Genomic DNA, 26,068 nt, shown 5'->3' with positions numbered 1-26,068 from the left:
TCTAATAAAAGATATAAAATACTGAAACACTGATCCAACATTATCATTTATTGATGGATCATTTGTTCTTACACTTTTACCTGAATGTGGCTCCTGTTTTTGAAAAAACTTCCTTATATCCATTATGAACCTGGCTGCCTCTCTCTCTCTACACACACACACACACACACACACACACACACAACAGGAGTTATAAGGTTAATGGGCATCCAGTCAGTTAGCTAGTTAGTATCCATTTCAAACAGGACAGTGGTAACAACAGCAGGCTACGGACAATTTTAAGTTTTAGATTTTAAATAGGCTGTATACATTTCAGTGGGAGCAACTGGACGGTCAAATGTCGCTGATTTTACTACAGAGTAGGACGGATTGTAGGGTAGCAAACATCGTCGGAAAACACGTTTTCTACACTGCAGGTTACCTGGTGTAAGGTTTTTCAGCTAAACAGAAACATGACTCCTATCTAACTACATAAAGAGTAACTGAAAGTTAATGCACTCCACCTCCGCTCTGCTGCGTCTCAGCTACCATCGCTCTGGCAGCAACGACCCTAGAGCCAGAGTGGGGGCGAGCTGGAACAAACCATTTTGGGAGGGGGAAGGGGTTATCTATACTTTTGTTGTTAAAATGTTCCGTCTCAACCAAGTACTGTATGCTTTTTATATTTTTAGTAGTGTGTCACACAAACAGCAAATATTGTCAAAAAAAAAGTAAGAAATCTTTGGGGGTGCTTTGATTCATTTTGGGGGTGCTGAAGCACCTCCCAAAATGGGCTAAAATCGCCCCTGATTTGCGATTTACTTTTACAGTTCGCGTTCAGCTCAGGCTGTCTTTTAACCCGACGCTGTTTTTACTGAAGAAACTTTAGTGTTTTTTTTTACAATGAACATCCCAGTTGTGGATTTCGGCGCCTACAGACTGAGCGAGAAGGATGTCGCTGACGAGCAGTTGCAGAGTTTAAGCACAGAGTTGAAATCAGCTTTTACAGATGTTGGTTTTGCATTTCTGAGGAACACGGGGATTACTCAGGAGGAGGTGAGGCCAGTTAGATAGAATCAAATTATTTACGAGGAACTTACACTGGAATCCGTCTTTTTCCTCTGGTGTGTTTGGATAGGTGGACTGTGTTATGGACATATCCAAGAAATTCTTCCTGCAGCCAGATGAACTGAAGCAACCCTTCAGCAGGAAAAGTTTCGTGAACAACCCTAACCACGGATGGGTGTCATTGGAGACGGAGAGGTAGGAAGCATACGTTTTATACTTTAATGCGTATCTGCGGAAGAGAGTTTAAATTCGGATAATTTCTTTATAGGTTGAATCCACGTCGACCTGGGGACCTGAAGGAGTCTTTCAACACTGCCTCCCTTCGTCCTGATATAGTAATAACTCGGAGGCAAAAGCCTTGATCGTTTCTTTTCATCAATTTATTTATTTTATGATTAACCTTAAGAATGTGGGCTCAGACACAACAACTGCATGGTGCCATAAGGTTATCAGTCACAATCACACCTATTAAGAGGGCAAGTAGCAGCAGGGGTGCTGCTAATTGAATACACTTGATTGCATCAAATGCACATAATTAACTGATAATTAGCAAGTGTAACCAACTCTATATGAGCAGAGGTTTTGGCAGTTTGCTGGTCTGGAGGAGGCTTTCTCCAGAGGCAATTCCATAATCTTAACACAATTACACAGTCATCCCTGGTGTTGTGGATAGGCGTAGCTTTGGGTCACGTGGTGTCGGTAATAGTAATAGTGATTGCTATATCACCTGTTCAGGTCGTGAGGGAATTTGTGAATGAGTGGGTGATGGGGGAAGTCGACTTTTGCTGACCGCCCATTTTAGAATGTTTTTGTCACTGCTTTTCTACGGATTTTAAGGATTGATAACAAATAAAGAAGTTTTTAATCTGGAACTTTGATTTACGTTTGATCAGCGGGCGCGTCAACATTATTCCCCTATTCAGCTGCTCGGCGACTCAAAGGCTTGACGGTCGCCAATACCTGGAATGGACATCCTAGCAAGTTCACTCCAAGGTCAGAGCATGCATATGGGCTCAAAATGTGGTCATAACTATTTTGTACTTGTAAATCAGTGCTTAGTGAAATAAAGTTACATCACCATAGGCCTCAGTTGGAAGTTAAATGTTAAAGTTCATGAAGTTCCAGTTAGGAAAAGACTGAAAAAAATATGGCTTCTTGTTCATAAGGGTTTCCAGCACAAAACCTCTACTCACTAAAAAGAACATGACAGCATGGCTTAGGTTTGCACTGTCCAAGACTCCTCAATCTCTTCTTTGGACAAACGTGAGCAAAGCAGAGATGTTTGGCTACAGTGTACAGCACCTTGTTTATCAGGGACCAAAAACAGCATATTAGCACAAACACCTCATCCTAACTCTCAAGCACACTGGTGATAAATTGGGCTTGTTTTGCAGCTACAGGATCTGGGCCCTTAGTCACTGGTTGGTCATGAACTCCTCTGCATGCCAAAGTATTTTAGAATCTGTCAGGAGATTTCCTGTATTGCAACTCAGGTCAGAATAAAAACGCTCAGACAGGTTTAACGTGTACACGGGTGAGACTCAGGGAGACTCGCACCCTGCAGTAGAAGAAACCTTTATTCATAGCTATTTGTCATAGCACGTACAGGAAGAGATAAAATAGAACTGTGCTGCGTGCAGGCTTCCTGTGGAGTCTGCACAGAGTGTAACTTCCCCATTTAAGCTGAATACTGAAAGAGCAAACACATTTAGATAATGAAACGTACTTTTAAGCATAACATAATAAAAATCCCAAAATCCTGAAATCCTTTGACAGAATCAAATGTGAGGCCATCTGTCCAACAGCTATAGGTTGACCAGAATAGGGCCATGCAAAAGGACAAAGATCCCAGGTGATCTACAACTGAATGAATGAAAAAGAAGAGAATGAGAGTGTTGTAACGGCACGGTCAAAGTACAGACCTCAACCTGTCTGAAATTATGTGGTTGGACATTAACAGAACTGTGCATAAGCAAAACAACCACACACCTCAATGAACTGGAGCAACATTATAATGAAGAGTGTGAAGAATAACACTATCTGAAAGAGTGAATATTACTACCACAGGTGCTGAAACATGGGTGGTTTTTCTCTGGACTCCAGAGTGTCCTTGTTTCTTGAATTTTGAAGTTAAAAGCCAAAATCAACATCAAGCCCTCTCACCTCTATGCCCAAATATAAGTCACTGACATGTCCTGCATCTTAATATCACAAAATTCCAGATAAACTTGTTCTTTTTAGATATTTCGTTTTTTGTTATTTGACAAGAAAACAAACATTAAAATAGTGACACAAACACACCCCATTGAGAGTAATACAAACAAGCCATCGGTTGGAATCTGTTTTCAGCTGCTATGCACTTTTAATAGTACCAGCAAGGTTACAGACTCATTCTCATACATTAAATACACATTATAACAAAACAACATGAGCTGATACAGTAAAGTCCAGGATAACAAAAATTTTATGTAGTGAACATTAAAGCATAAACCTATCCTATTGTACCACTGAAACTATAAGTAGGTCAATGAGCATAGTATGGGTACTTTAAGATATCAATATCAGTATTATCACTAGTCAGACTCTAATGTGGTTCTGTTGTTTTCTGTTGTAGAAATGGCCATCGTCAGGCAGTTTGAAAAGTTTCCAGGAGTTCCAGACATCCTTTTATCTGCGCTGCAAAGAGCTGAGTCTGCGGTTGCTGAGGGTGATGGCCCACAGTCTGGGACTCGACCCAGAAGTCTTCTTGAGTGCACACCGTTTAATAGGAAGTATGTTTACCCCATACACTGTACCCAGTGTACAGTGACATAGGATCAGTTTTACTAAGTGTTCAAGCTACATGTCATGAGGGGCGGTCACTGATCCCAGATCGTATGGACCTTGTGAGAAGGTTTTATTCACACACACACACACACACACACACACACAAAAACTGGCAGTATCTAATTCTACAAAATTAGGAAGAATACTGTCAGGAGTTTTCCTGTATTGCAACTCAGGTCAGAATAAAAACGCTCAGACAGGTTAACGTGTACACGGGTGAGACTCAGGGAGACTCGCGCCCTGCAGTAAAAGCAGCCTTTATTCATAGCTTTTTCATAGCATGTACAGGAAGAGATAAAATAGAACTGTGCTGCGTGCAGGCTTCCTGTGGAGTCTGCACAGAGTGTAGCTTCCCCATTTAGGAGTCTGCACAGAGTGTAGCTTCCCCATTTAGGAGTCTGCACAGAGTGTAACTTCCCCATTTAAGCTGAATACTGAAAGAGCAAACACATTTAGATAATGAAATGTACTTTTAAGCATAAACATAATGAAAATCAAACATAATGAAAAACTGAATGAAATGTTAGCAGTTACCATTTTTGACACCATGTTCTTCAAACAAGGTATGACACATGAAGTGAAAAGACACAATAACAGCAGAAGAACACCAACAAAAACAAGTCCTTTAATCAGCAGGGACTTCCAAGAGCCGCTTAAAAGCCACGTAAGCCAGTCTTCTGTGTTTGTGGCATAGTCTCGTTGTTGTGCATCCCGAAGTTGTCTGAGTGTTTTCAGAGCATCAGTCATGTTCGGTGAGTGCACATTATCTGGAATGTATGTGCAACATGTGTTGTTAAAGAGGACACATAGTCCTCCTTTCTCGGCGAGAATCATGTCCAATGCTACCCTGTGTTGCATTACTGCAATGCGCAGAGCGTCAATTTCCTGATCCTGTTCGTCGTCGATTTTACATGAAGCATTCAGAAAAAGTCCAAAACGGTAGTTCAGAGTCTCTAATAAGGGCAAAATGTTCAACCAAGACATGTTAGCTTAATTTATGTACTATATATTATATATTTATATAAGTACTTTATATAGCTCTTCACTTAAATTAAAAAATAACATAAAAGTACAGCACAAAATAAATTAAAAAAATGAATAGAAATACAAGACACATGTAAATGCGAGTAACAAACAAGGGAAATGACTGAACTTCTAACAAAAATTAATCCTGGAAGATAATTTTTTTTTGTAAAGTGTAACCTCAAGGCAGACCAGATTACGGTTTTGGAGGATTGGTCCATACATTGGTACAAACAAACAAGAGATATACTGCATTGACAACACTGCGGTGTCTCCTCTAGCTGACAAAAATGGCACTACACTGCGATCTCTCTACTACCCACCAGTGAATTGTGAGAAAGCAAAGGAAGGCCAGCTGCGATGTGGAGAGCATTCAGACTATGGCAGCATTACTCTGCTGTTCCAGAGCTCAGAAGGTCTGCAGGTAAGCCCGTATATCCACCTGTACCACTGGGACACACAAGCACATGTTGCTTGGTAACATACTGAAAATAGGTCTGATTAATTTACAAACTCACTTAAGCTGGAATTCCTGTGGTGTGCCACTTTAAACAGCCTTCATCACTGTTTCTTCAATTGTCAGTGATGTGTTTTGTTTAGTCAGTAACACATTATGTGTTAAAGTCAAGCAAAGCATCAAATAATCCTGTTATCCTCCTGACACTGTTTGACCGTCAGGTGCGTACACGCTCAGGTGAATTCATCCCTGTTCCCTGTATCCCCGGAGCCATCCTCATCAATATCGCTGACCTGATGCAGCGCTGGACGAGTGATCAGTTCATCTCTGTGGTGAGTGAAGGGGATATTTTCGCCCCAAAGTTTTATGACAAGATTATAAAAATGCACTGTAAGTGGAAAAGTAAATGCGACTACATATGTCAGATTGGGTCATTTATAGGAAATAAGAAAGGTTTCACCTACTTTAACTCTAGATATGTTTTTGTGACCCATGATCTGTTTTGAAGCCAACAGAGTTAAAATGCTTCCCAAAAAAGTTTTTGCATATGCCATGGCATTAGGATTATAGTTTAGTTTTGCTTGTTGTTTCTTAGCTCCACAGGGTTTTGCTGCCCCCTGTCGGAGACTCCGGCACACGGCAGTCTCTGGCTTACTTTGTCCAGCCAGATGACGAGGCTCTGATCACCTGCTGTGATGGCTCCAACAAATATCCGCCAGTTACAGCAGGCGCCTATCTCACTGAACGATTCAACGAATCATATGGAAGGAGCTGAATTTGAACCCACCATTCTAACCATTTGATTAATAAAGTTTTTTGGGGGGGGGGTTTCTAAATCATGTTCAGTGAGTTATTGTCAGAAGTATGATTATGTCACTTCAGATTCTACAGTAATTATAAAACTGAATGTTAACTTGTAATTGTGTTCATATGATGAACTTGAGGTTTGTGATGAAAATAAGAGACAGAAACGTTGTATCTGCAAGCTCGTTCACCTTAATTTTAGACATTCAAACCTTGTACATCATTTTCATGATTTTTTTTTTTTTTTTTTTTTCACACAGGACATTGGTTGGACATTTAAGTACTTTTAAAAAAAATCAAATAAACAGAAACAGTTCGGCACATATACCAGGGTGCAGAGAGGTTGTTGTTTGAAAATAAAGTAACCAGTGTATTTTACATTAACTCTTCAAAGTATTTTGTGTCCATCTTTGCTTTGCTATTAGTCTGTAGTGAAAAAAATAAGTTGTTGTTTTTTACCTTGTGCTTCCTTCTGGAGTTTAATTCTGATTTTTACAAGGCAAATTTCAACCTACTGCATTCATTTCATTTACAGTGGTTCGAGAATAAATAAACACAAATTCACAGACACTCCTGACCACTGACATCCAGGCAACCACTTCATAATCCATACAACTGTCACAAACACAATTATTAAAAATTATAACATTTAAATACATATTGTATATATTTAACTTAATCTCTTATTCTGCACTAATCTGATCCAGAGGTCACAACAGCTTGAAAACACATTGAAGGAAACACTTTTTCTATAAAACTTCATTTTGGCTCTAATCTTACTTTTCTGGCATTTATTCTTTCCAAAATAATTCACACTTTACCATAAAAATAAATAATATTTTGAAAGGATTTCCTTAAGGACAAAGTGGCAGTAAAACTACAGTGTGAACAAAACTAAACATTCAGTTATCAGGCCAGCTGCCCTCCCCATTTCACCCCAAAGAACTTCCAATAGAGAACAGAGTCCTTTTGTGATACAAGATCAAAAAAACAAAAAAACAAAAGGGTTGATTGTCCACAGAGAAAACTGGAGCAGCTCCACATTTCCAGGCTGGCTCATTCAGTTGGTTTAACCAGCAGAAGGAAGGGCATCATTGGCACTAAGAGATCTTTTTCCCCCCTATGTGTTGCTGTGTGTTTTGAAAATTCTAAACAATAACCCAAAATTGAAATCATGAAAACACAAGCACACTTGCATGCTCACTCATATCGCACACAGGATGGTGAGGCCTGCTAAGAATGTCCAGGCACGGGTACATCTTGCTGCTGGTGACCAGGCGGACGTGGCTGACTGTTTCCTGGTACATGTTCACCTGCAGTTAGAGGAGCTGCAGGCTCTGTAACAAAGATTCATATGTGCATACAATCATGAGATGTATTTAAATGATTATTAGGATATGATAAAAAGCTTTTAATCTTGTCTTATTAAAAAGGATAACAATGCTTTTCATCACTACATCATTTCCTTCACTACAACTTTTTAAGTGTATTTTGACTCGGGATGCACAAGTAAATAACTGTTTTAGCTGTTCTTTGGATCTGGATGCAGGTTTTCGACTGGGTGGTTAATTTTCACTTGATTTTAAAAAATGTTAAAAGGGAAGGAGAGTGCAATTAAGAGACCTTTAATATCATGTGATTTGTTGTTTCCAGCATTATTTATCATAAATTTCATACTCACGTTTTACATCAGCATTTAAGTTTTGGGATTTAACCCTTTCCATTTCTTCCATTGCCTGAGCAGCGAGAGAGGGACAAAAAAATGTTAAAAACATAAAAAAAAGTAGGGATTTCTGCTCAGGTTATAAATTCCTTTATATGCTGCTAGGAAAAATAAAAATGGTTTAGGACTGTTTGCTATTGCCTGCATGTTTCAGGTCTACAAGTCTCTAAAACAAGATTTAAGTGCAATTCAGCAAGGCCATACATGTTTCACGCCGTAAGGCCAGATTCTTACATCTGTAGAAAGGGTCAAGCAACTGTATAGAAAAATCCTAATTTCAGATTGTATTTCATCTGCTATGGATAGTTGACAGATAATTCACCTGTTTCAGCCCCAGCTTCTGAGCATCAAGTTCTTCCTGTTTTCTTTCAAGTTCCTCTCTCTCTTTCTGCAGCTCAGCTGACTTCTTATTGATGTCATTCTTCTCATTGGCCAGTTGCTGTTCAAACTCTCTCAGCTCCTCTTCAGTGTACAATGGGTTCTGATCTAAAGTCTGCAGAGGGCACAGAATTAAATGATGTGATAAGAAATCATATACATTTCTGGTTTCATTATATAATATCAGCTGTTAAATCTTTTGAGGAGTTTAATGACTTGGAATCTCACCCTTTGTAGACAATCTCTGAAAACAGCTGTTTATTGTGTTGCACTTACGCGAGTCTAAGTTCATAGTTTCATAGCTCATATTGATGAATAATTGAATTGAATTTTAATACACTAACATAACATTGTGTTCACATTAATTTTTAATACTACTCTGCAAACAAAAATGTCCCAAGGGAAGCCAAACCTTACTAGCTCTTACCTCCCATTCGTCTTTTTCATAGAACTCTTCCTTCTTTGTGGCTGCTATGAACTCGCTCAGTGATACAAGCCTGTCTTTATTGGTGTCCACCTGAATGTCAATACATGAAGCAATTTTGATCAACAACTGTCATCGAGATAAATCACTCACCAGATACGTCCCAAAAGCCCTGACCTTTAGCTCCCTGCTAAAATAGCTACTCCATGCACAGATGTTTAAATTCATTCATTAGATTTCAGGCAGCAATGCCACACGTTTGTTATGAATTATACATTATGATGGTATTCTGACAACAGGGAATGCCTTCATAACATAGAATAGAATAGAATAGAATTCAACTTTATTGTCATTGCACATGTCACAGGTACAGGGCAACGAAATGCAGTTTGCATCCATCCAGAAAGTGCTTTAGCCGAACATGCTAGTTCTAATCAATACTTTAGAAATGCTAATAAACATGACAATGATCTGTACATTTTATAGTTTTGTGGTGGCTCACCTCGTTCATAACATGCTCTCTCATTCGCAGTCTCTCTTCCTCCATCTCAACCATGTCATCCTCTTCATTTTCTGGATTGTAAACCTTCTCCAGCTTAATGAAATGCACAAATTTTACCTCAGAGACTTGTTCGTTTGCAGATTACATTATCCCAGACTGTGCATAACCAGAGTTAGACATGAAACATATACCTCTTTAGTAAAGAGAGCTTCAAGCTCACTCTCATCAAAGAAGCCGTCTCCGTTGCTGTCTGCAACACAAAACAAACAACGGAAATCTGTGTCTCATTTCAACCATACATAGTTTTGGCACACTAGCAAATAAGACAACATCTGAATGCTATATTCATTCTTTGCTCTTAAAGGACCTTCGGTGTATGGTCTATGGTTACCGTGCATTTTGAAGAAGGTTTTTGGATCAAAATCTTCTGGGTCTAAACCATCTGCCTCCTGCCACACCTCTTTCAGCTGGTCCTCACTGCCCTGCACACACAGACGTACACAACAAGGTTTCTCTTTTTTCTTGTTTTGTATTTAGCACTATTTAGCATCTTTATTCTATGGCTTGCATATAAGTCTAAATAAAATTGGCCCAACTAAATGAGTTTAATTTTATCATTGAAAAAAGTCATTCATGTTTCCCAAATAATGGCATTCAGCTTAAATGTCATTTGTTCCCCTGCATGGGCTATAATCTTAGCATTCGTAATGAACTGCTTTATAGCTGGCGTCTTACAGGGTGGTTGACTTTAGGGTGGTTGGCGTGTTTCTTCTTCATTTCCTCGTAGTGTTCCTCTTCCTTCTTGCGATCCTCCTCATTCAAGTTCTTCAGGCGTTGCCGTCGTTCATGCTCTTTCATCATCTCATATTGCTTGAACTCATCATGGCGGTCCTTGTCAAAGTTCTCCAGGTCATTAGTCGCCTAGATGTAAAAACAAAAAGTTGAGAAGGGGAATTCACATCTGAATTCTGCAGATTTATGCACCTCGTTGAAACAGATGGACTCTATTCAACATCAAGATGCCTGATCAGAGTTGTTCCATTGAGGATGAAGCAAACTGTTGAGCTGAACGTTTGTTAGCCATGTCACAGTCTTTGCATCACTCAGCATTGAATGCAGAGACAATCCAGGCAGATATAGCATGCTTCTTTTTTTAGCTCATGCGGTGAAATTTATACATCCATTTAGTGCTGGCATGCTTACTAGTGGATACTAGTGAGTGCTAACTGGGTATGCATAAACAGCACCTCTGAGTCTGTGAAGGTTCTCAGTCATCCAGGTCATCGTAGTCAAAGGAGTTTGCAAAGAAAAGCGTCTGGACTCAAAGAAGTCCAGACGCTTTTCTTTGCAAACTCCTTTGACAGCACCTCTGAGCTGACCTCCTAAACCTGAGAGCTGCAGTAATAATAAGTTGATTTGTAAAAAAAAAAAAATATTTGGACAAATGGTTTGATTGCAAAAGTAATCTGGTGTGTGTATCTAGAATCTAAAAGCTCTTTGTATTGGTAGGACTTAATAACAGACAATGTCCCACAGTGGTGCAATGCTTAGTACTGCCATCTCACAGCATGAGGGCGTTTCTGTTTGAAGTGCTCCCTGTACCTCCTTGTTTACTATGTGTTAGCCAATAGACTGGCAACCTGTTCAAGGTGGACCCTATCGTTCGCCTTATGACAACTGTGGTATGCTTCAGCCCCTCACAACCATGAATAAGTGGAAGAAAAGAGATGTATGGATATATGGATGGATGGATGGATGGATTTCTGATAGTGACTGTACCCTTTTTGGAACAGTCACTCTTTTGCTGAGTACTATAAATACACTGTTGTCATAGTTCAAAATCTGGATCTGAGAGTTTAAAATTATTCTTTGGGCCTGATTGTATTAGAACCTCTGGATGGTTCTTTACTCTAGAACCCTGCAAGGACTTGCTCAGTATAAAGTGCATGAAAATGCTATGGTAATACAAAACAAAGCAAATGCTCATTTATCACCATTCTTTGCATTTCTCAAGCAGTGCCAAGGCAAAATAGTAGGTCGATGATTATAGAGCAAAGCTCAACGCTACAGAAAAGTAAAACTTATATAAAATATTTTTAGGATTTACATCTGCATGACTGGAAGCTTTGTTGTAAAACTACAGAGGCATGCAAAACTCATTGAGCCGACCTCCCCATTACTATTCTTTTATACTCATTTCACACACAGGAAACATTTTGGTCTCGCAAAGCTTACAAATTTACCTCTAATGAGTCAGCACTCTCCAACAAAGGGAACAAAGCTGTGAATGCCTCCAACTTATTACATCTAAAATTAAAAAAAAGCCAGACTAGTTAACAGAGCTGATATACGAGCGATCTTGAAAAACATCCCTCACTGGAATTCCCTATACGCCGTGCTAATTATGGCAATATTTCTGCATGAACAATTGTCATTATAAATGTGACTGTGCCATACCAGTGCAGAGAAACAGGGTCAGTATTAACCTTCAAGTAGCTGCGCTAATGGCTAGGTGTATGTGTACCGATTTGATGAGACGGTCCAGGTCATCCACCTCGAAAGTGTGTGGATTCTTGTGGTTCAGGTGCTCAAACTGTTTGAGCAGGGCCTGGTGGTCCACTGTTTGGCCTGCAAGAAAAGGAATAATGATTAGATTTATTCAACTGTAAAACAAAGACACTTGGTTTTTCGGAGTTGTGTCATGGTTATTCTTTTCCGCTGGGTTTTACCAACACATTTTGTATCAAAACTAAATACATTTATTCTAGAAAGAGTTAAAGGGTTACATGAATATCAATGCATAAAGAAATTGACCTATGACTTCTATCTTTACTTCTTTTCTCTATCTACACTTAATGCATTAATCTATTTTGTATGAACGTTTATACTGCTTCTTCTATTAATGATCAAAATTTAAATTTGGATAATAATTTTCTTTCAAGAGCTAAGTTCTGCATTTAATGACACAACTAATGGACTGACTTACACTACGGAAGTTGTTGTGCAAACTTATGAAGTTTCAAGTTCAAGTTTCTCAGTGACACGTCATTTTTTCCCCCCTTTCTTTAGGATACTTACCATTTCCTTCCTTGATGTCGTGTTTAGCTTTTATGAGCATTCGCAGCCTGTTCATCTCCTCCCTCTTTAGCTCATCCAGCTTGGTCCGAAAATTGTGCTGAACAAAGTTCAGCTCTTTGGAAAGTTTGCCTTGCTGCAAGCAGAAAGTCAACATACCATAGTTCAATAAAAAATGTCCACGTCAACAACCAGCTTACAAAATATTGGGCTGTTTTTGCGAGTGTGCACCTTGATGTCATCCATATTGGCATTTTTGAGCTTTTCTCTAAAGTGGGGGTCCTTCTCAAGATACTCAATGACCTCCCTGAGGTAGCGGTCATAGTGCAGCCCAGTGTCCTGAGAAATAGACCACATTTAGCTGGTTAATGCGTAACATTATTCAGTACGATTATGGATATTTTTTTTTCCAGTCAATGAATTCTTCTAATGAAAACTTACACCTAATTTAACAGAAACTGCTCTTGTTTGTTTTTCCATCTATCTTTAGCCAGCAAGCATTTCTGAAAGCTGTCTGAAACAGCTGACTTCATGTCTGGATCACCCTGAGCTTTATCTACTTAGCTGTAAGACCCCATTTTAATAGGATATCCCTTTATTTCACACTGCCCGTGTGACTCACAGCACTCTCGGGTGGCCCCAGTTCCTCCTCTTTAGGCTTTTCTTTGGTCTTGTCCACACTGATAGGCACTGACTGGATACACAGCCACAAACTCAGCAGAACAAGGCCACAGCGGGCCAAGGCTTCACTCCTCACCATCTGGTCAGGTAAAGCATACATAAAATAGATAAGAAAAAAAAAAAGGAGTTAGTTTCAGACAAAATGTTTCAACAAAATGAGCACTTGCCTTATCTTTATATAATACATACATATATATTATATAAAATAAAAAAAATAAAAAAAACAAGTGGTGCAAGTCAACACTTCAAATAGAGACAGAACACTGATAAGATTATGCAAATAAATCTTAATCTCAAAAGCAATTCACATAAGAAAGGGCCCGTGCAGCACACGTGTTTGGTGGCTTTAGAATATTTTCTTAGAGATTTCTAAGTTGAACGCTGTGAACCTGTTAGTCACAGTGAAGAAAACAGACTGAGTGTGTAGTTTAAGGAACAGGTTGTTCAGTAGGGATCATGCAGTGAGGATGCCAGCTAATTCATTACCTACATGGATGTAGAAAATGCACTAACTAAGCCTCAGCAGACAGAGAGAACAGCGTTAGTAAACGTCACCTCGCGTGAAATAATACTTACTTGTAACGTGGAGCTTATTTTGCTCTCCTCTTTTTTTTATTCTTCACCTGGCTTTCACGATTTTGTGTTCCTCAAAGTGCCTGAGCTTCACCGGAGCTTGTTTACAGCCGTCATCTGTTAACCACCAATACAAGCCTCCCTTGGCCACAACCTATATAAAAAGGTTGTGTTCACCATGGCAACGCACCGCCTCTGGCTTCTCTTATTGGCCTAAGAAAGTATACTTTCTTTCACAAAACAGTCGCGTTGAGAGGCGATTGGTCAATACACCTGTCACTCAAAGTGTATCAACAACCGCCCCCCCTCGGCTTAAGGTGCGTTGAGCCAAACTGTACGTGGCGTTCGGTCAACCCCAGACGAGGGCGGAGTTAGTGTGGAACACTGGATAGAGAAACACTACCCATACTATAAAACTGTTTAACAATGATATTTAATAGTAGCCCATAGTCCAGACGGCGTAGGGATACACAACATAAATGTTTTATTTCATCTTATATTTCATTTAGATATTCTAATTAAATATAGATTACACTTGGACATGCTGCAGACCAACATAGAGCTGAAAATACACTCGTTCGAAAACATAGCAGGAAACCTTATTTAATTATTATTCTTGATGGCCAAAAAAGCAATGAAACTGCGTAGAAAAACTCTTAAACGCCCTGCATTTAAATATAATATTAAGTCAATTATTTATTTATTTCAGCAAAAAGCTGGCAAGAAAAAATGAGAGAGTGAGTTTAAGAAAGTAGAAATGGGTACTAATAATCAATGAGTTCAGCAAAAAAAGAGATGGCAAAAGCAATTGAAAAGTCTTATTGAGGCTGAACAATAAGGAAGGAGAAAAGCACAGACTGAGCTGGAGAGAGGTTATAGTGATTAAGGATAGAGATGGAAATGTACTAATGATTGAAGAGAGTGTGCTGAGAAGATGGAAGGATTACTGTGAGAAGCTGATGAATGAAGAAAATGAGAGGAAGTGCAGAGGATTAGTAAGGAGGAAATGAGGGGAGCTGTGCAGAGGATGAAGAGTGGAAAGCCAGTTGCTCCAAATGACATACCTGTGGAGGGTCGAGGCTTTGGGGAGAGAGAGCAGTTTAAAATAATCTTAGAGTCAGAGAGGATGCTTGAGGAATGGAGAATAAGTATACTGGTAACGGTTTTTAAGAACAAGGGTGATGTGCAGAGCTGTAGTAACTACAGAGTGGTAGAGCTGCTGAGCCACGAAGCTATGGGGAACAGTTGTTGAAGCTAGGTTGAGAAGAAAGGTGATGATCAATGAGCAGCCAGCTTCAAACCAAGAAAGAGAACCACAGTTCTTTGCTCTGAGAGTGTTGATAAAGAAGTATAGGGAAGGTCAGAAGGAGTTTTACTGTTTCTTTGTGGATGCAAGGAAAGCATAGGTGCTAGGAGAGGAACTGTGATACTGCATGAGGAAGTCAGCAGTAGCAAAAAAGCGGTGAGGGTGGTGCAGGGCATTCATGAGGAGAGCAGCACAGAGGTGAGGTGTGAGGTAGGAGTGACAGATGGGTTCAAGGTGGAGGTGGGGTTGCATCTGCTTAGAACCACTTCTTGTTTGCGATTGTAATGGACAGGTTGTCAGATGAGGTCAGGCAAGAGTTTCCACAGACGATCATGTGTGCAGACGACATTGTGATCTCTAGTGAGAGTAAGGAGCAAGTGAAAGAGAGTCTGGAGAGATGAAGGTATGTACTGAAGCGATAAGACATGAAAGTCAGTCGAAGCTAGATATACCTGTGTAAATTAAAGAGAGACAGATGGAAAAGTGAAGCTGCAACAGAAGAGATAGTGAACGTGGACAAGTCTAAATACTTGGACAAGAGGGAAATACAAGAGGGAAACTGAAAGTTAACAAGATGGTAGTGGCACCTGCTATGATGTATGATTTGGAGATGGTGCCACTAGCAAAAAGAAAGGAAGACAAGCTGAAAGTAGAAGAGCAGAAGATGTTAAGAAAGGCCAAGATTAGAAATGAGTACATCAGAGGCACAGATTAGGTTGAGCAGTTTGAAGACAAAATCAATCAGTCATGGTTTGGACAGGTGCAGAAGAGGGTTAGTGGACATAGTGGGAAGGGATACTGAATATGGATCTGCCAAGCAAGGAAAAGTGGAAAGACCACACAGAAGGTTCATGGATGTAGTGAAGGTCAGGACATGCAGCGGGTCAGTGTGACATATGAGGATGCTATGGACAGGGTGAGTTGAAAGTAAATGATCTGTTGATATTGATGATCTCTAAGAGGAGCAGCTGAAGTACTTCTACCACTACTACGACTTTTACTATTAAAAAGTAGTAGTGGTAGTAGATAATAATAATTAAGTAAAGAATGAATTGTAGTTCACAGTAAGAAATGACTTAACGGAAAGGTAAAGTCAACCAAAACACGATTCTCCATTTAATATTCAAATGTATCTTGTAAAAATTAAATGCAGTTTATCAGTTAATCAAGTCTGTATTTATTTAGCATTTTCTTTAATCCTCACAGGGTGAAGAGTATACATACACACCTACTAATATTTGGCTGTTAGCTAGCTACAGCTCGACCAGGCACTTTTGGTACACATCAACAACCTTCTGGCAGAATTGGCAGTTCATTTAAATTCGCTGGTTTCCTGGCATGGATCCATGTCCATTTTTCAACAGGTTGAATTTTAGGCTTTGGGAAGACCATTTCAAATGGTTAATGTTAGCCTGCTTTATCAATGTACACATGTCACACTATCTAGCTGTTGATCTGAGGTGAAGATGAAGAATTTGGAGGTAGTCCTCCTCCTTCATTATTCCACAACTTTGTGCAATGTACCAGTACTACTACCACCAATTAAGACCCGTAGCATGACGCTACCCCCACCATGCCTGACAACTGGTACAGTCTTTTAGGCTAGAATCTTCACGTGTGCTCCTCTAAACATATTTCTTTTCATCACAGCCAAATAGCCAAAGCTTGGTCTTATTTAAGCATAAAACTTTTCTTGAGAAGGCATTTGGGGTGTTCATGTGGCCAGCTAAAATTTTCAATTTAAAAGTAGGTGTTAATTTTGGAGTAGGGGCTTCTTTTTTGGTCAGCATCCAATTAGGAGGGTAATCCATCTTCATGGATATTGAAGATGGATCCGTGATGCCGTTTGGATAGTGATCCATGGTCTTCCAGCAGTTTCCAGTTCATGGCAGGCTTAACCCTTTGTGGTTCCAGGGTTGAAACCTGAAAATCCTTACTAATTTCTATTTATTTATGGGTGATAGTTGGGTTTTCTTCCAGACCTTTGCAAAGTGATGGTGACATATCTGAATAACTTGTACTTATGTCAGTGGCCTATGGTTACTTTTACGGAAAGGCAAATTTACCCAAAGTTACCAAATAAACATTTATTCAAACCACTCCTTTAGGAAAAGAAGCAATAAAACTTTTAAACTATTGATCTTCTCTACATAAAACAAACGGGCCAAGGTGGTTAGCAAAACGAATGTGTTATGATGATAAATCACTGAAGCTCATTTCTCAGTGCTAGATGTGGAATGCCACTACTATCTGCCAAGAAGAGTGCTCAAATATCCAGCCAGAATTATGCCAGAAGCTTGTTGATGGCTACCAAAAGCACCTCATAAAAGTGAAACTTGCTAACCCTCTACTGCATAGCGTTGCCCTGAGGCAACAAACCACATTTTCATACCTTACACTGGCCCTTCAAAAAAAAACAACTTTTTTTTTTTTTTTCCAAATAATGCTACCAGGCACATCTCTTTCCAATAAAATGATGAGTTGAAGGTGGTGTGGGGGGGGCCTTTCTGCAAGCTGCACTACATGAGAGACATCTCCATTAGGAGGCAAGATAAAGATCACATTTTTACATGTTTATAGTGACATAAATGTATATTAAAAAAAAATACTTGTATGTGCATGAATATGTTAAGAAGCATATTTGATTGTTTGTTCTACTTTTTAAAATTTATTTATACAGTAAAACTTTTAATTTTCATTCGTTGCCTCAAGGCAACACTGCGCAGTTAGCCCAATTTTTTTCAGGCAATATAATGCATTTGCATATGTGCGTAGAGATGTGTTTATGTGCATTTATATGATCATAATCAATGTTTTTTACTTTACAATCTACTCATAATTACAGGACATGGATGTAAATACCTTTTATGGAAGGAAACCAAGGGAATGTGCACTTTCTGTCCTCAGAAAGTGACAGGGAGCTTTCAGGGAGTGACAGTGAAGTAGAGGAGTGGATCCCTGAATGAGGTTTGAGGGACACTTAGGAGCTCAGGGGTCAGGGGTCAGTTGGTAAAGTAACTGTGTCTGTGTGTGTGTTAGTGTGTGTGTGTGTGTGTGGTCGTGTATTACTTATTGTTGTGGGGACACAAATTTGTTTTCACACTCACATTGTGAGGTCTCGCCTATTTTATGGGGACAAATTGCAAGGTAAATCATTCAATTTTAGGGTGAAGGCTTGAGTCAGGGTTAGGGTAAGGTTCAGGCAGGGACTTGTGATGGGTAGGGTCAGGATAAGTCTCCAGGAACTGAATGTAAGTTAATGTCATGTTAATGTCATGTCATGTTGGTGTTTTATTGTTCTGTGAAATGTTTACATTGTTTATTTGTTGTTTATTTATTTGTTCATCATCCTTGTTGTACTAATACAACTTATTATAGAATAACTTGCCGTTTTACTACCCTTGTCACACAGTGTTGCCTTGAAGCAACAAACCAATATCTGTTGGGGGGGGGGTCAAATGTTTTGATTGATATATTATTAGGGACCCTAAAGCTCCCCCAAAATAGGGAGAAATATTTTTTTCCATCAAAATTAAAAAGTCATGCAGTAGAGGGCTAAGGGACATTAAACAAACATTAGTCAGGGAGTATATACACGTTCATATATATTCCACATTCACGTTCACTTTTTCTATGCTTAAGTGCTTTCTATCTAGCATTCACATACATTCATACTCTGATAGATGCAGACTGGAGCAACCAGGAGTCAAACCCCCAACCTTCTGACTAGTGGAGAACCTGCTTTATCTCCTGAGCTTCAGCCATCCCGTGCATTGAGACAGTAAGAACACAACATGAATTAATTAAATGTGTGCTTCATTTACTTGACTTTTACTGTATTAAATAAGAATTGCATTGAATTACACATAAAAGAGTATTAAAAATGTCTTTATAAACAATTTGTTGGGTAACAATAGGCCAACAGGCCAGGATGTGAATTAACAGAAATCAGCAACAACAAACGTTTCCAAAGCTTGCGCTTTGCTCTGTTTGTTGTTTGTGGTCCCACTATGCTCTTCTTTTGGCTCTTCATTCCCCTCATTTCCTAAGGGGCTCCGTACTCCCTTAGTCTGGTTCTAATGGCAGTCTTTTCATGTCAAATGGTAGTTCTTTCTCTCCACCTTCGCATAGCACTTGCTCATAGGTGATCTGATTGTTGTCTCTCTAATACAATAAGACCTTAATCTTAAAACAGCTGTTATTATGCTGGTACTTGAACTGATCTAAATAAAAATCTCAAGTGTTCATGCACCACAGAATATAACTTTCTAAAAGTGCATTGCTAAAGTATTGGGGCCAGGAGGTACAGTGGGTCATCTAGTTATCAGAAGGCTGGCTGCTCCAGTCAGCATACCTAAGTATCTTTGGGCAGGATACTGAACCCCAAGTTGCTCCCAGCAGATGTATTCATTAAAGTATGAGTGTTGGGTAGTAAGCACTTTGGTGTAGAAAATAGGTGCTTGTATGAATAAGGCATGTTTTATAAAACACTTTGAAGGCTCAAGCAGAGTAGAAAAGTTAAATATAATAGTTATGATCCAATAACATAATGTATATGATTCTGCATAATGTATTTTTTACTTAGGGACTTTACAAATTCCAACACTTTTCTTAATTAAAGAATCTTGTACTTGTTTAACTTTGAAAAACAGCTTTTTAATGCAAAATAAATGTCATTCCTAGTCAGAACCAGATTTCACGTACTATCTTTTTATTATGGTCTGGAGCATAACTGTGCAAATGTCAAAGCACCCCTCAGAAATGATAGTTTCTATAAATAGTAGAAATGTGAAAATCTTTCGACACCGACCACTTTAGTCCACACAGTGGTGCTGTTGTCGCGTTTAAACAAAACGAAAACGAGACCCAGCCAGGCAGAAAAGCTACCCAACAGTGTCCAACCAAAACTCCACCAACGACCTCAACAGGAACTGACGTTCCCTCTGTGCAAGTGGATGGAAAAATGCAGCTGCAGGAAAAATGGCTCCAAACGCCGCACCGCTAAAAGGTGAGGAATAAAGCTTTTTACAGCCCATGTCTGCCTGTAAAAGTTTGATCTTGTAGTTGCCTGCAGTCACTGGTTGTGTCTGAGTCGCGTTCGACCGTTTCCCGTTTGAGGAAATCAGCATTTCTTCATTACTGTGGGTACTTGGCAGGACCAGAGCAGTTGCCCGGTTACTTTTAAATTATTAAATCATTGTCTCTCACGGAACAGTTCTGTAAGTTGTCCTTGTATGGCTAAATTCAAATATGTTTTATGTTTACTCTCAATTCCTTTTTTTGGTTGTTGTGTGCGCGCATTTAGCAGGTTTAGCGGCTAACCTAGCATCCAACACAGGCAAAAGTTATAGTTAAAAAAAACAACTAAAAAACAGCCATTAAAAGTATCAAGGAGTGGAGTTAAACCGAGCTAACCGAATGTTTGCGAGAGAAGTTTGTTATTGTTGGTTAAAAGTCACTGTTCTCGCTTGTTTATCACGAGAAGGCTCTTGTTTTAAGATGCGTACAATGGGAAAATAGTAAATGTTCGTGATTTATTGACAGTACACATCATGTTGGTGTCAGGTGAGCATCAGCCGACGTGTTAGCTAGCTGTCAAAATAAGCTGTAAATAATATATGTGTGTTTGTTAACGCCATAAATTGCTCGATATTGTTCTGTTAAGGTACAGATAATGCTATATCAAACGCGTCGTATTTACAATCTTTTCCTAAGTGTTACGTAATACTACATTTCTTGGCTTGCCACAGAGCTAAGCTTCTAACTACAGATCTGAGCTACAAACAAAGGGGATGGGACCAAACTGTGTCTTCCTTGAAGTTCCCAACAAGATGAGCCGGGGGGTTACGACAACACGATCTTAATAGTATCAGAAAAACTACTCAGCACTCTTAAGATGGGTCTTATAACATGATTATCAATTGAGAGTCATACCTTCTTTGAACATATCATCAATTCAAGCTGAATATGAACTCCTTGTGGAGCAAGGGCGCTCCCAGAATTTTTAAATAGGGGCTGTAAAATAAATCGTTTAATATACAGTGTATAAATCCTAATAAAAAAGTTTAACTATGAAAATATACTCAAAGTACCCAATATAAAATCAATTATTATATAAAGAAGTATATATTAATATATATACTTCTTTATATAATATAATATTATATGGCTTTTTGACTTTTTATATTTTTAAGTCTGCAAAATAGTAAGTAACTTAAGCTTTAAAATATATGGTATGATGTGCAAAGTACATTATTTGCACCCAAAGCATAGCGATGGCATAGAATAGAACTAGTTAGAAGTTTAACACCTGGTTATATGGCAGTAGTTCACTGGCTTTTCAGCATACTCCTGTCAGCTTTCGTTTTAGTTTACAGGCTTGGATTCCTGCCTTGGCAATAAAGTGGCTAGTACAGAAAACAGGAAAAAAAAACTTGCTCCTTATTTTACTATTAAAAACAACTTGAACTTTGAACAGCTCCACAATGTGTTGCTTACTAATGCACTTTTTCTTAGTTATTGGATGCGTAGACTGCCTGTCACTCATTAGGGATGAACTCAAAGTGTGAGTTCAACCTCATCATGCTATGCTGTGCAGCCAAATGTTGCTCAAAACAATACAACTTTTAAAAAAAAAAACTTTTAAATGTGTATATCTCAGTATAAAAATCTACTTCCATGAAAACAAGCTAATAAACAATATAAATGCAGATAATAGTGACAAGTAAAGCTTCTTAAAAGGTAAATTAAAATGAAGGAAGACCGTTAAAATCATGATTGAGGCTTTCTGAAATCACCATTTCCTGAAGTTCTTACTGTGGATTTTTTTTGTCCGTAAACCTTTTCACTTAAGCAGTAATTTTTACTGGATGTGACTCAGCAAACTGATTCTCTTCTGAATAATTTAGCAGTAGTGAAGTAATGCTTAGATGTTGAATTAAGGTTAAGCACATCCTGGTATCTGCCATCAGTTGCCACAGAGAGATGACACAATTTGCAGTGCTTGACTTCACTGTAAAAAAAAATTGTTGCGAAAACGTAAAAACTCAAGGCAACTGACTGCATTTACGTTTTTAGGTTCTGATGGATAACTTATAATTTCAAGTTTAGGAGAAAAGTTGCTTCAATTAATGTTTTTGTGTTTACAACACTAATAACTGTGCTTTTTCTCAACTCATATTTTATTGTTCTACCAATGTAATTCCTAAAGTTGACACAACATATATTTGTTTGGTTTAGGAAATTGATTGGCAAAACAAAAAAATATATGTTGTGTAAACTTTAGGAATTACATTGGTAGAACGATAAAATATGAGTTTTATCGTTATATCAGTTATATCTAAATCTTCTGGCATGTCTGCAGGGAGTTATGACATCAATGGCAGCGTGGACCAAAGGATTATGATACTTTTCATGCATTTAATGTCTCCGAGCTGTTTTCTTGGCAAAGTTGGCACCAACCTAACCAAGTCATTTGCTCAGTGACTGCAGCCACATTGTCACTGCGTGCTGGGGTTCGCACAGCTGATAAGACAGTCTTGGGCCATGATGCTAACATAATGCTAACAGATTCAGACAGAGCCAGAGGAAGCGAGAGAGAGAGAGGGAGAGAGAGCCATTGGGCTGTTTAGCATGCCAAATTCCTCAGCTGCACAATAGTGTTAGGCTAGACTGAGCTCCAGCACAGCCAGCCTTCTCCACCACAATGGGAGGGGAAGCTCAGGAGAGGTTGGTGACGCCTGGGGAGAGAAGGAACTCACTCAACCCCAGGGCTGTGATCGTTCGATGAATGGTTGCTTTGAGTAGGCGCTGTGTCATTTTGGAATCACAAAGCACTCTTTGCAGCAATATTTTTCACATGTTATAGACGTGGGATACTCTTGGCCCTTTCCTGTTGTGGAAGGTTAGCCATAAATAGTTTGGATTTGGGGAAAAAAAGTAAAATGCAAATATTGTTTAGATTTTTGGTTATGATCATTTACAAATATTTGTAATGTACACCACATAGAAGTGCATAAAAATATGATTTCTGGCTATGAGTGAGTGAATCAGTTTCATTGTCAGTGTGACAGGCTTGTGATGTAGCCCAGGCTAGTTATGTGACCTAATTGATGCCCCTAGCTTCAAAACACACATAAGTAATTATTGGCTCTGCATATGTGAAAACTAGGAGTTGATCAATACAAAAAAAGCATGGTGGGCACACAGTCTCCATTCTATGCAACTACTTGTGGCCCCTGGATATCTGTAGCTTAATGAGTAGGATTATTCAATAATTTTATAGGTTAATATTTTAATTCCTTCTTCCTTGCTTTGATTCTGTTTGACCTCATCCTGTTGTCATAAATAGCTTTTCTCTCTCTTTTTTTAGGTGTTTAAAACCTTGTTCCTCAACCCTTTGGGCCACGCTGACTTAAAAGCCGTCATATTCATGGCACCTTCCACTTGACAAAATGGCCCAGATATCAAGTGGTAATGGGTTCAAGCCGGATGTCCCCCAGCCAAAGGGGGTTGTGGGTAAAGAGGAAGCCCTTCGTATGGAAGAAGAGGCTTTAGCAAAATTGCAAAGGGAGAAGAAACACACTCTTTCAGCTACAGCCTCCTCATCTTCCTCTGGAGCAGTATCCTCGTCTTCCTCTAAGCCAAAACCATCTAAATCTACCACTACTGTTCCTCAGCCTTCAACTTATACTAATAGACCAGACAAGGACCTCATTGTTTTCCCAGAGACCAAGAAACCGGCAGAACAGGATACGTTCAGGGATATTGATGTTGAAAAACTGACCAATGAGGAACTCGAAAAGCTCCTACTTGATGAAAACTTTGGAGCTAACAGCTCCAAAGTGTCCCGCCCCTCGTCACTTCTGGGGTTTAACCTCAGTGCCTCCTATCCCGGAGGCCATGCTTGTAGCTCATCTCCTTTCCAGAGCAGCCAGTGGACACCTGCTCTGTCCAATCCATCTAGCTCTGGTGTGTCCACTCCCACCCTTCAGCCCACACCAATGTTCCCATCAGCTCCATTTCCCAAACCAGGAACATTTCAAAATGGATTCACTCCAGCCATGACGCCTTTCATGGCCTTGCCAACCATGGCTTTCACTCCTATCCAGCCTGCTGCTGCCATGGTCTTCCCACAGCCAACTGTAGACCCAGAGATGGCTAAGTTGTTTGACAAGATTGCTAGCACCTCAGAATACTTGAAGAATGGTAGATTGGCCAGCACTGATGTAAATTCCTCTCAAGCAGGTATAGCCTCTTTGGCACCAAACCCACCACCACAACAGCCAGCAATTATGGAATCTTCTTCTATCAGCCGTTTTGAATGGCTGGATCTGGACCCACTTACAAAGCGAAAGTCTGAGAATGAGGAAGCACCTCTGGAATCTGTAGATAGTTCACAGACTGTGTCAGGAGCTGCTGCGGGTGATCCTTGGGATGCAGTGCTTGAGACTGAAGGGAACAGTAGTAGTAGCAGCAGCCCCAAACTGGAAGGCAGAGTTTCTCACACAGGTCGGTCACAACATAGGCGGGCATCAACAGGAGCGCCTGTCGCTAGGAGTCACTCACTCAACATCCCCGAGACCTCGTCACAGCACAAAACAATCAATCAGGTGGGAACACGGTAAAATTGAAAAGTTTGGAAATTTAAAAAAAAAAAAAAATTGTTTTTAACCTGTACATTTCAGAAATTCCGCAGTGATTGCTAAAAGCCTAACCACAGTACATCTTTCTGGAATTATTGGGGATCTATTAATCATCTTTTTAGTATTTAAAGTTTTATGAAGGAGGAGAAATTGTTATCATTTTACGTCTGAATATGGTTTAGTTTAAGGAATATTTTATCCAGGATGTGATGACAGTTGTTTAGTTATTTGCCTGTTTAGTCAGGTCACCATCAATTAAATATCAGCAGTTATACTAAGCACTGCTACTCGTCACTTCCAACCATTTACCTTATCCAGACCTTATTTATCATCCACTATAAGAGTGCTCACAGCATAAGTGCAAATGCGCATTTTAGAATGAATGAGGGTATAAAACCAGTGGTCTTGAAACATTGGCGAGTGAGTGGGTTTAAATATTTTTTTGGAGCAGATGATAGCAGATTGTCTTGTTCAACCAAAACACCCATGAACATGTTGCTTACAACTGCATCTATATTCCTTAGTCATTCACAAGCAAACATCCTCCTTACTTCTGCTCCCTGTAATTAAGTATTTCATTGTGGTTAGCTGCCCACCGTTTCACCCCACAATTTCCTCACAGCTCCATTTTCTGAATAATTTTGCCGTACTGGATGGGAGTGATCTAATTTCTCAAAATGATTATTTGGATCATTCATTTGGGACAGTGCTGTGGGCAAGTGGCATGGGTTTTCTCTAAAATTTTTTTTTTTTTTTTTCTTCACTAAAACTGAACAACCATCTGTCATCATTTGGCTTTAGCTCTGAGTTGTGGTTGTGAGACAAGTATTTCTATACAGAGTAAAATAGCCATACTGAGGCCTACTAGCAAAAATATACATGTGTCATTCTATGTTCCTCTTTTTACTCTGAAACTCTCCTACTTTGAAATGAAAATGTTTAATTGGCAGTGCTTTTCAGACATACTGGAATATGAAATGGTGCTATGGTATGTTTAGTTACCACTGTCTACAGCTGGTTAAAACGAGTAACATAAATGCAGACAATACACCGATCCTCTTACTCAAATATTGCAAAACCACCCGCAAATCTTGATTCTTAAAAAAAATTAATTTATTTAGACATAGCTCCCACTTCCTGGTCATTGTGTTTCAGTGTGTCAGTACTAAACAATGGGTCTTGGGTGCCTTTCTCACACCAGGATATATATAGAGGATCATAAAACCCCTTTTTTTTTTAAGGATTTCACACAAAATTTGGCATGGTCAAATGAATAAAGTAAAATGTAATGGCTTCTTGTAGGAACAGTCAAAAACAAGAGTGATTTCAACATGCTTTTCTGGTAGATTTTTTAAGTGTGTATGTGGGACATACAGACATACCTTGCCGTTTATCAAAGGCAGCTTGTGTACAGTTCATTCCACAGTTGATCTCTTTTTGGTCGGGTGGATAAAATGGTGGTTGCTTGCTTACTCTTGCATGTATATTAGGCCTAGGGTCAAGCGTGTGTTTGGTGGTGAGTCTACTGTGCCGTGTAACTTGAGCCTTTAAAGCTTAGCCTACTACAGATATGTCCCTCTACACTCTGTTTTTATCTGCTTCGAT

General features: G+C 39.3%; 3 protein-coding genes across 4 annotated transcripts in view; 2 read left to right on the top strand and 1 right to left on the bottom strand.

The window, feature by feature from the left end:
• The first annotated feature begins 680 nt into the window (after positions 1-680).
• On the top strand, positions 681-7,329 carry si:dkey-10o6.2 (2-oxoglutarate-dependent dioxygenase htyE). The gene is made up of 7 exons (XM_003455420.5): positions 681-1,035; positions 1,118-1,242; positions 1,316-1,382; positions 3,662-3,818; positions 5,178-5,320; positions 5,575-5,685; positions 5,949-7,329. The coding sequence occupies exons 1-7, from the start codon at positions 883-885 to the stop codon at positions 6,126-6,128; spliced, it is 936 nt and encodes a 311-aa protein (XP_003455468.1). The 5' UTR covers positions 681-882; the 3' UTR covers positions 6,129-7,329.
• LOC100704555 (nucleobindin-2) lies at positions 6,934-13,675 on the bottom strand. Its single transcript, XM_003455419.5, has 13 exons — positions 13,517-13,675; positions 12,882-13,019; positions 12,491-12,598; positions 12,263-12,395; positions 11,709-11,812; positions 9,920-10,105; positions 9,576-9,666; positions 9,376-9,434; positions 9,185-9,277; positions 8,686-8,775; positions 8,203-8,373; positions 7,839-7,893; positions 6,934-7,494 (listed from the first exon to the last, which is right to left on the bottom strand). Exons 2-13 carry the CDS (start codon positions 13,017-13,019, stop codon positions 7,391-7,393), a joined length of 1,332 nt encoding a protein of 443 aa, XP_003455467.1. The 5' UTR covers positions 13,517-13,675; the 3' UTR covers positions 6,934-7,390.
• Positions 13,676-19,675: 6,000 nt separating this feature from the next.
• pik3c2a (phosphatidylinositol-4-phosphate 3-kinase, catalytic subunit type 2 alpha) overlaps positions 19,676-26,068 on the top strand; it is a 48,260-nt gene continuing 41,867 nt past the window's right edge. The window contains exons 1-2 of one of the 2 annotated variants that reach the window (XM_005459967.4): positions 19,676-19,827; positions 23,191-24,430. In XM_005459967.4, coding sequence (XP_005460024.1) covers positions 23,273-24,430 — 1,158 coding nt within the window. In that variant the 5' untranslated portion in view covers positions 19,676-19,827; positions 23,191-23,272. Of the gene's footprint in view, positions 19,828-19,918; positions 20,039-23,190; positions 24,431-26,068 lie in introns of those variants that run through there. The other variant, XM_025909368.1, reaches the window with a different exon arrangement.

Source organism: Oreochromis niloticus, linkage group LG7 (genome assembly GCF_001858045.2).
Source record: "Oreochromis niloticus isolate F11D_XX linkage group LG7, O_niloticus_UMD_NMBU, whole genome shotgun sequence".
Taxonomy (NCBI): domain Eukaryota; kingdom Metazoa; phylum Chordata; class Actinopteri; order Cichliformes; family Cichlidae; genus Oreochromis; species Oreochromis niloticus.
Note: the sequence above shows the minus strand (reverse complement) of the source record. Positions and strands in the feature narration are given on the sequence as shown.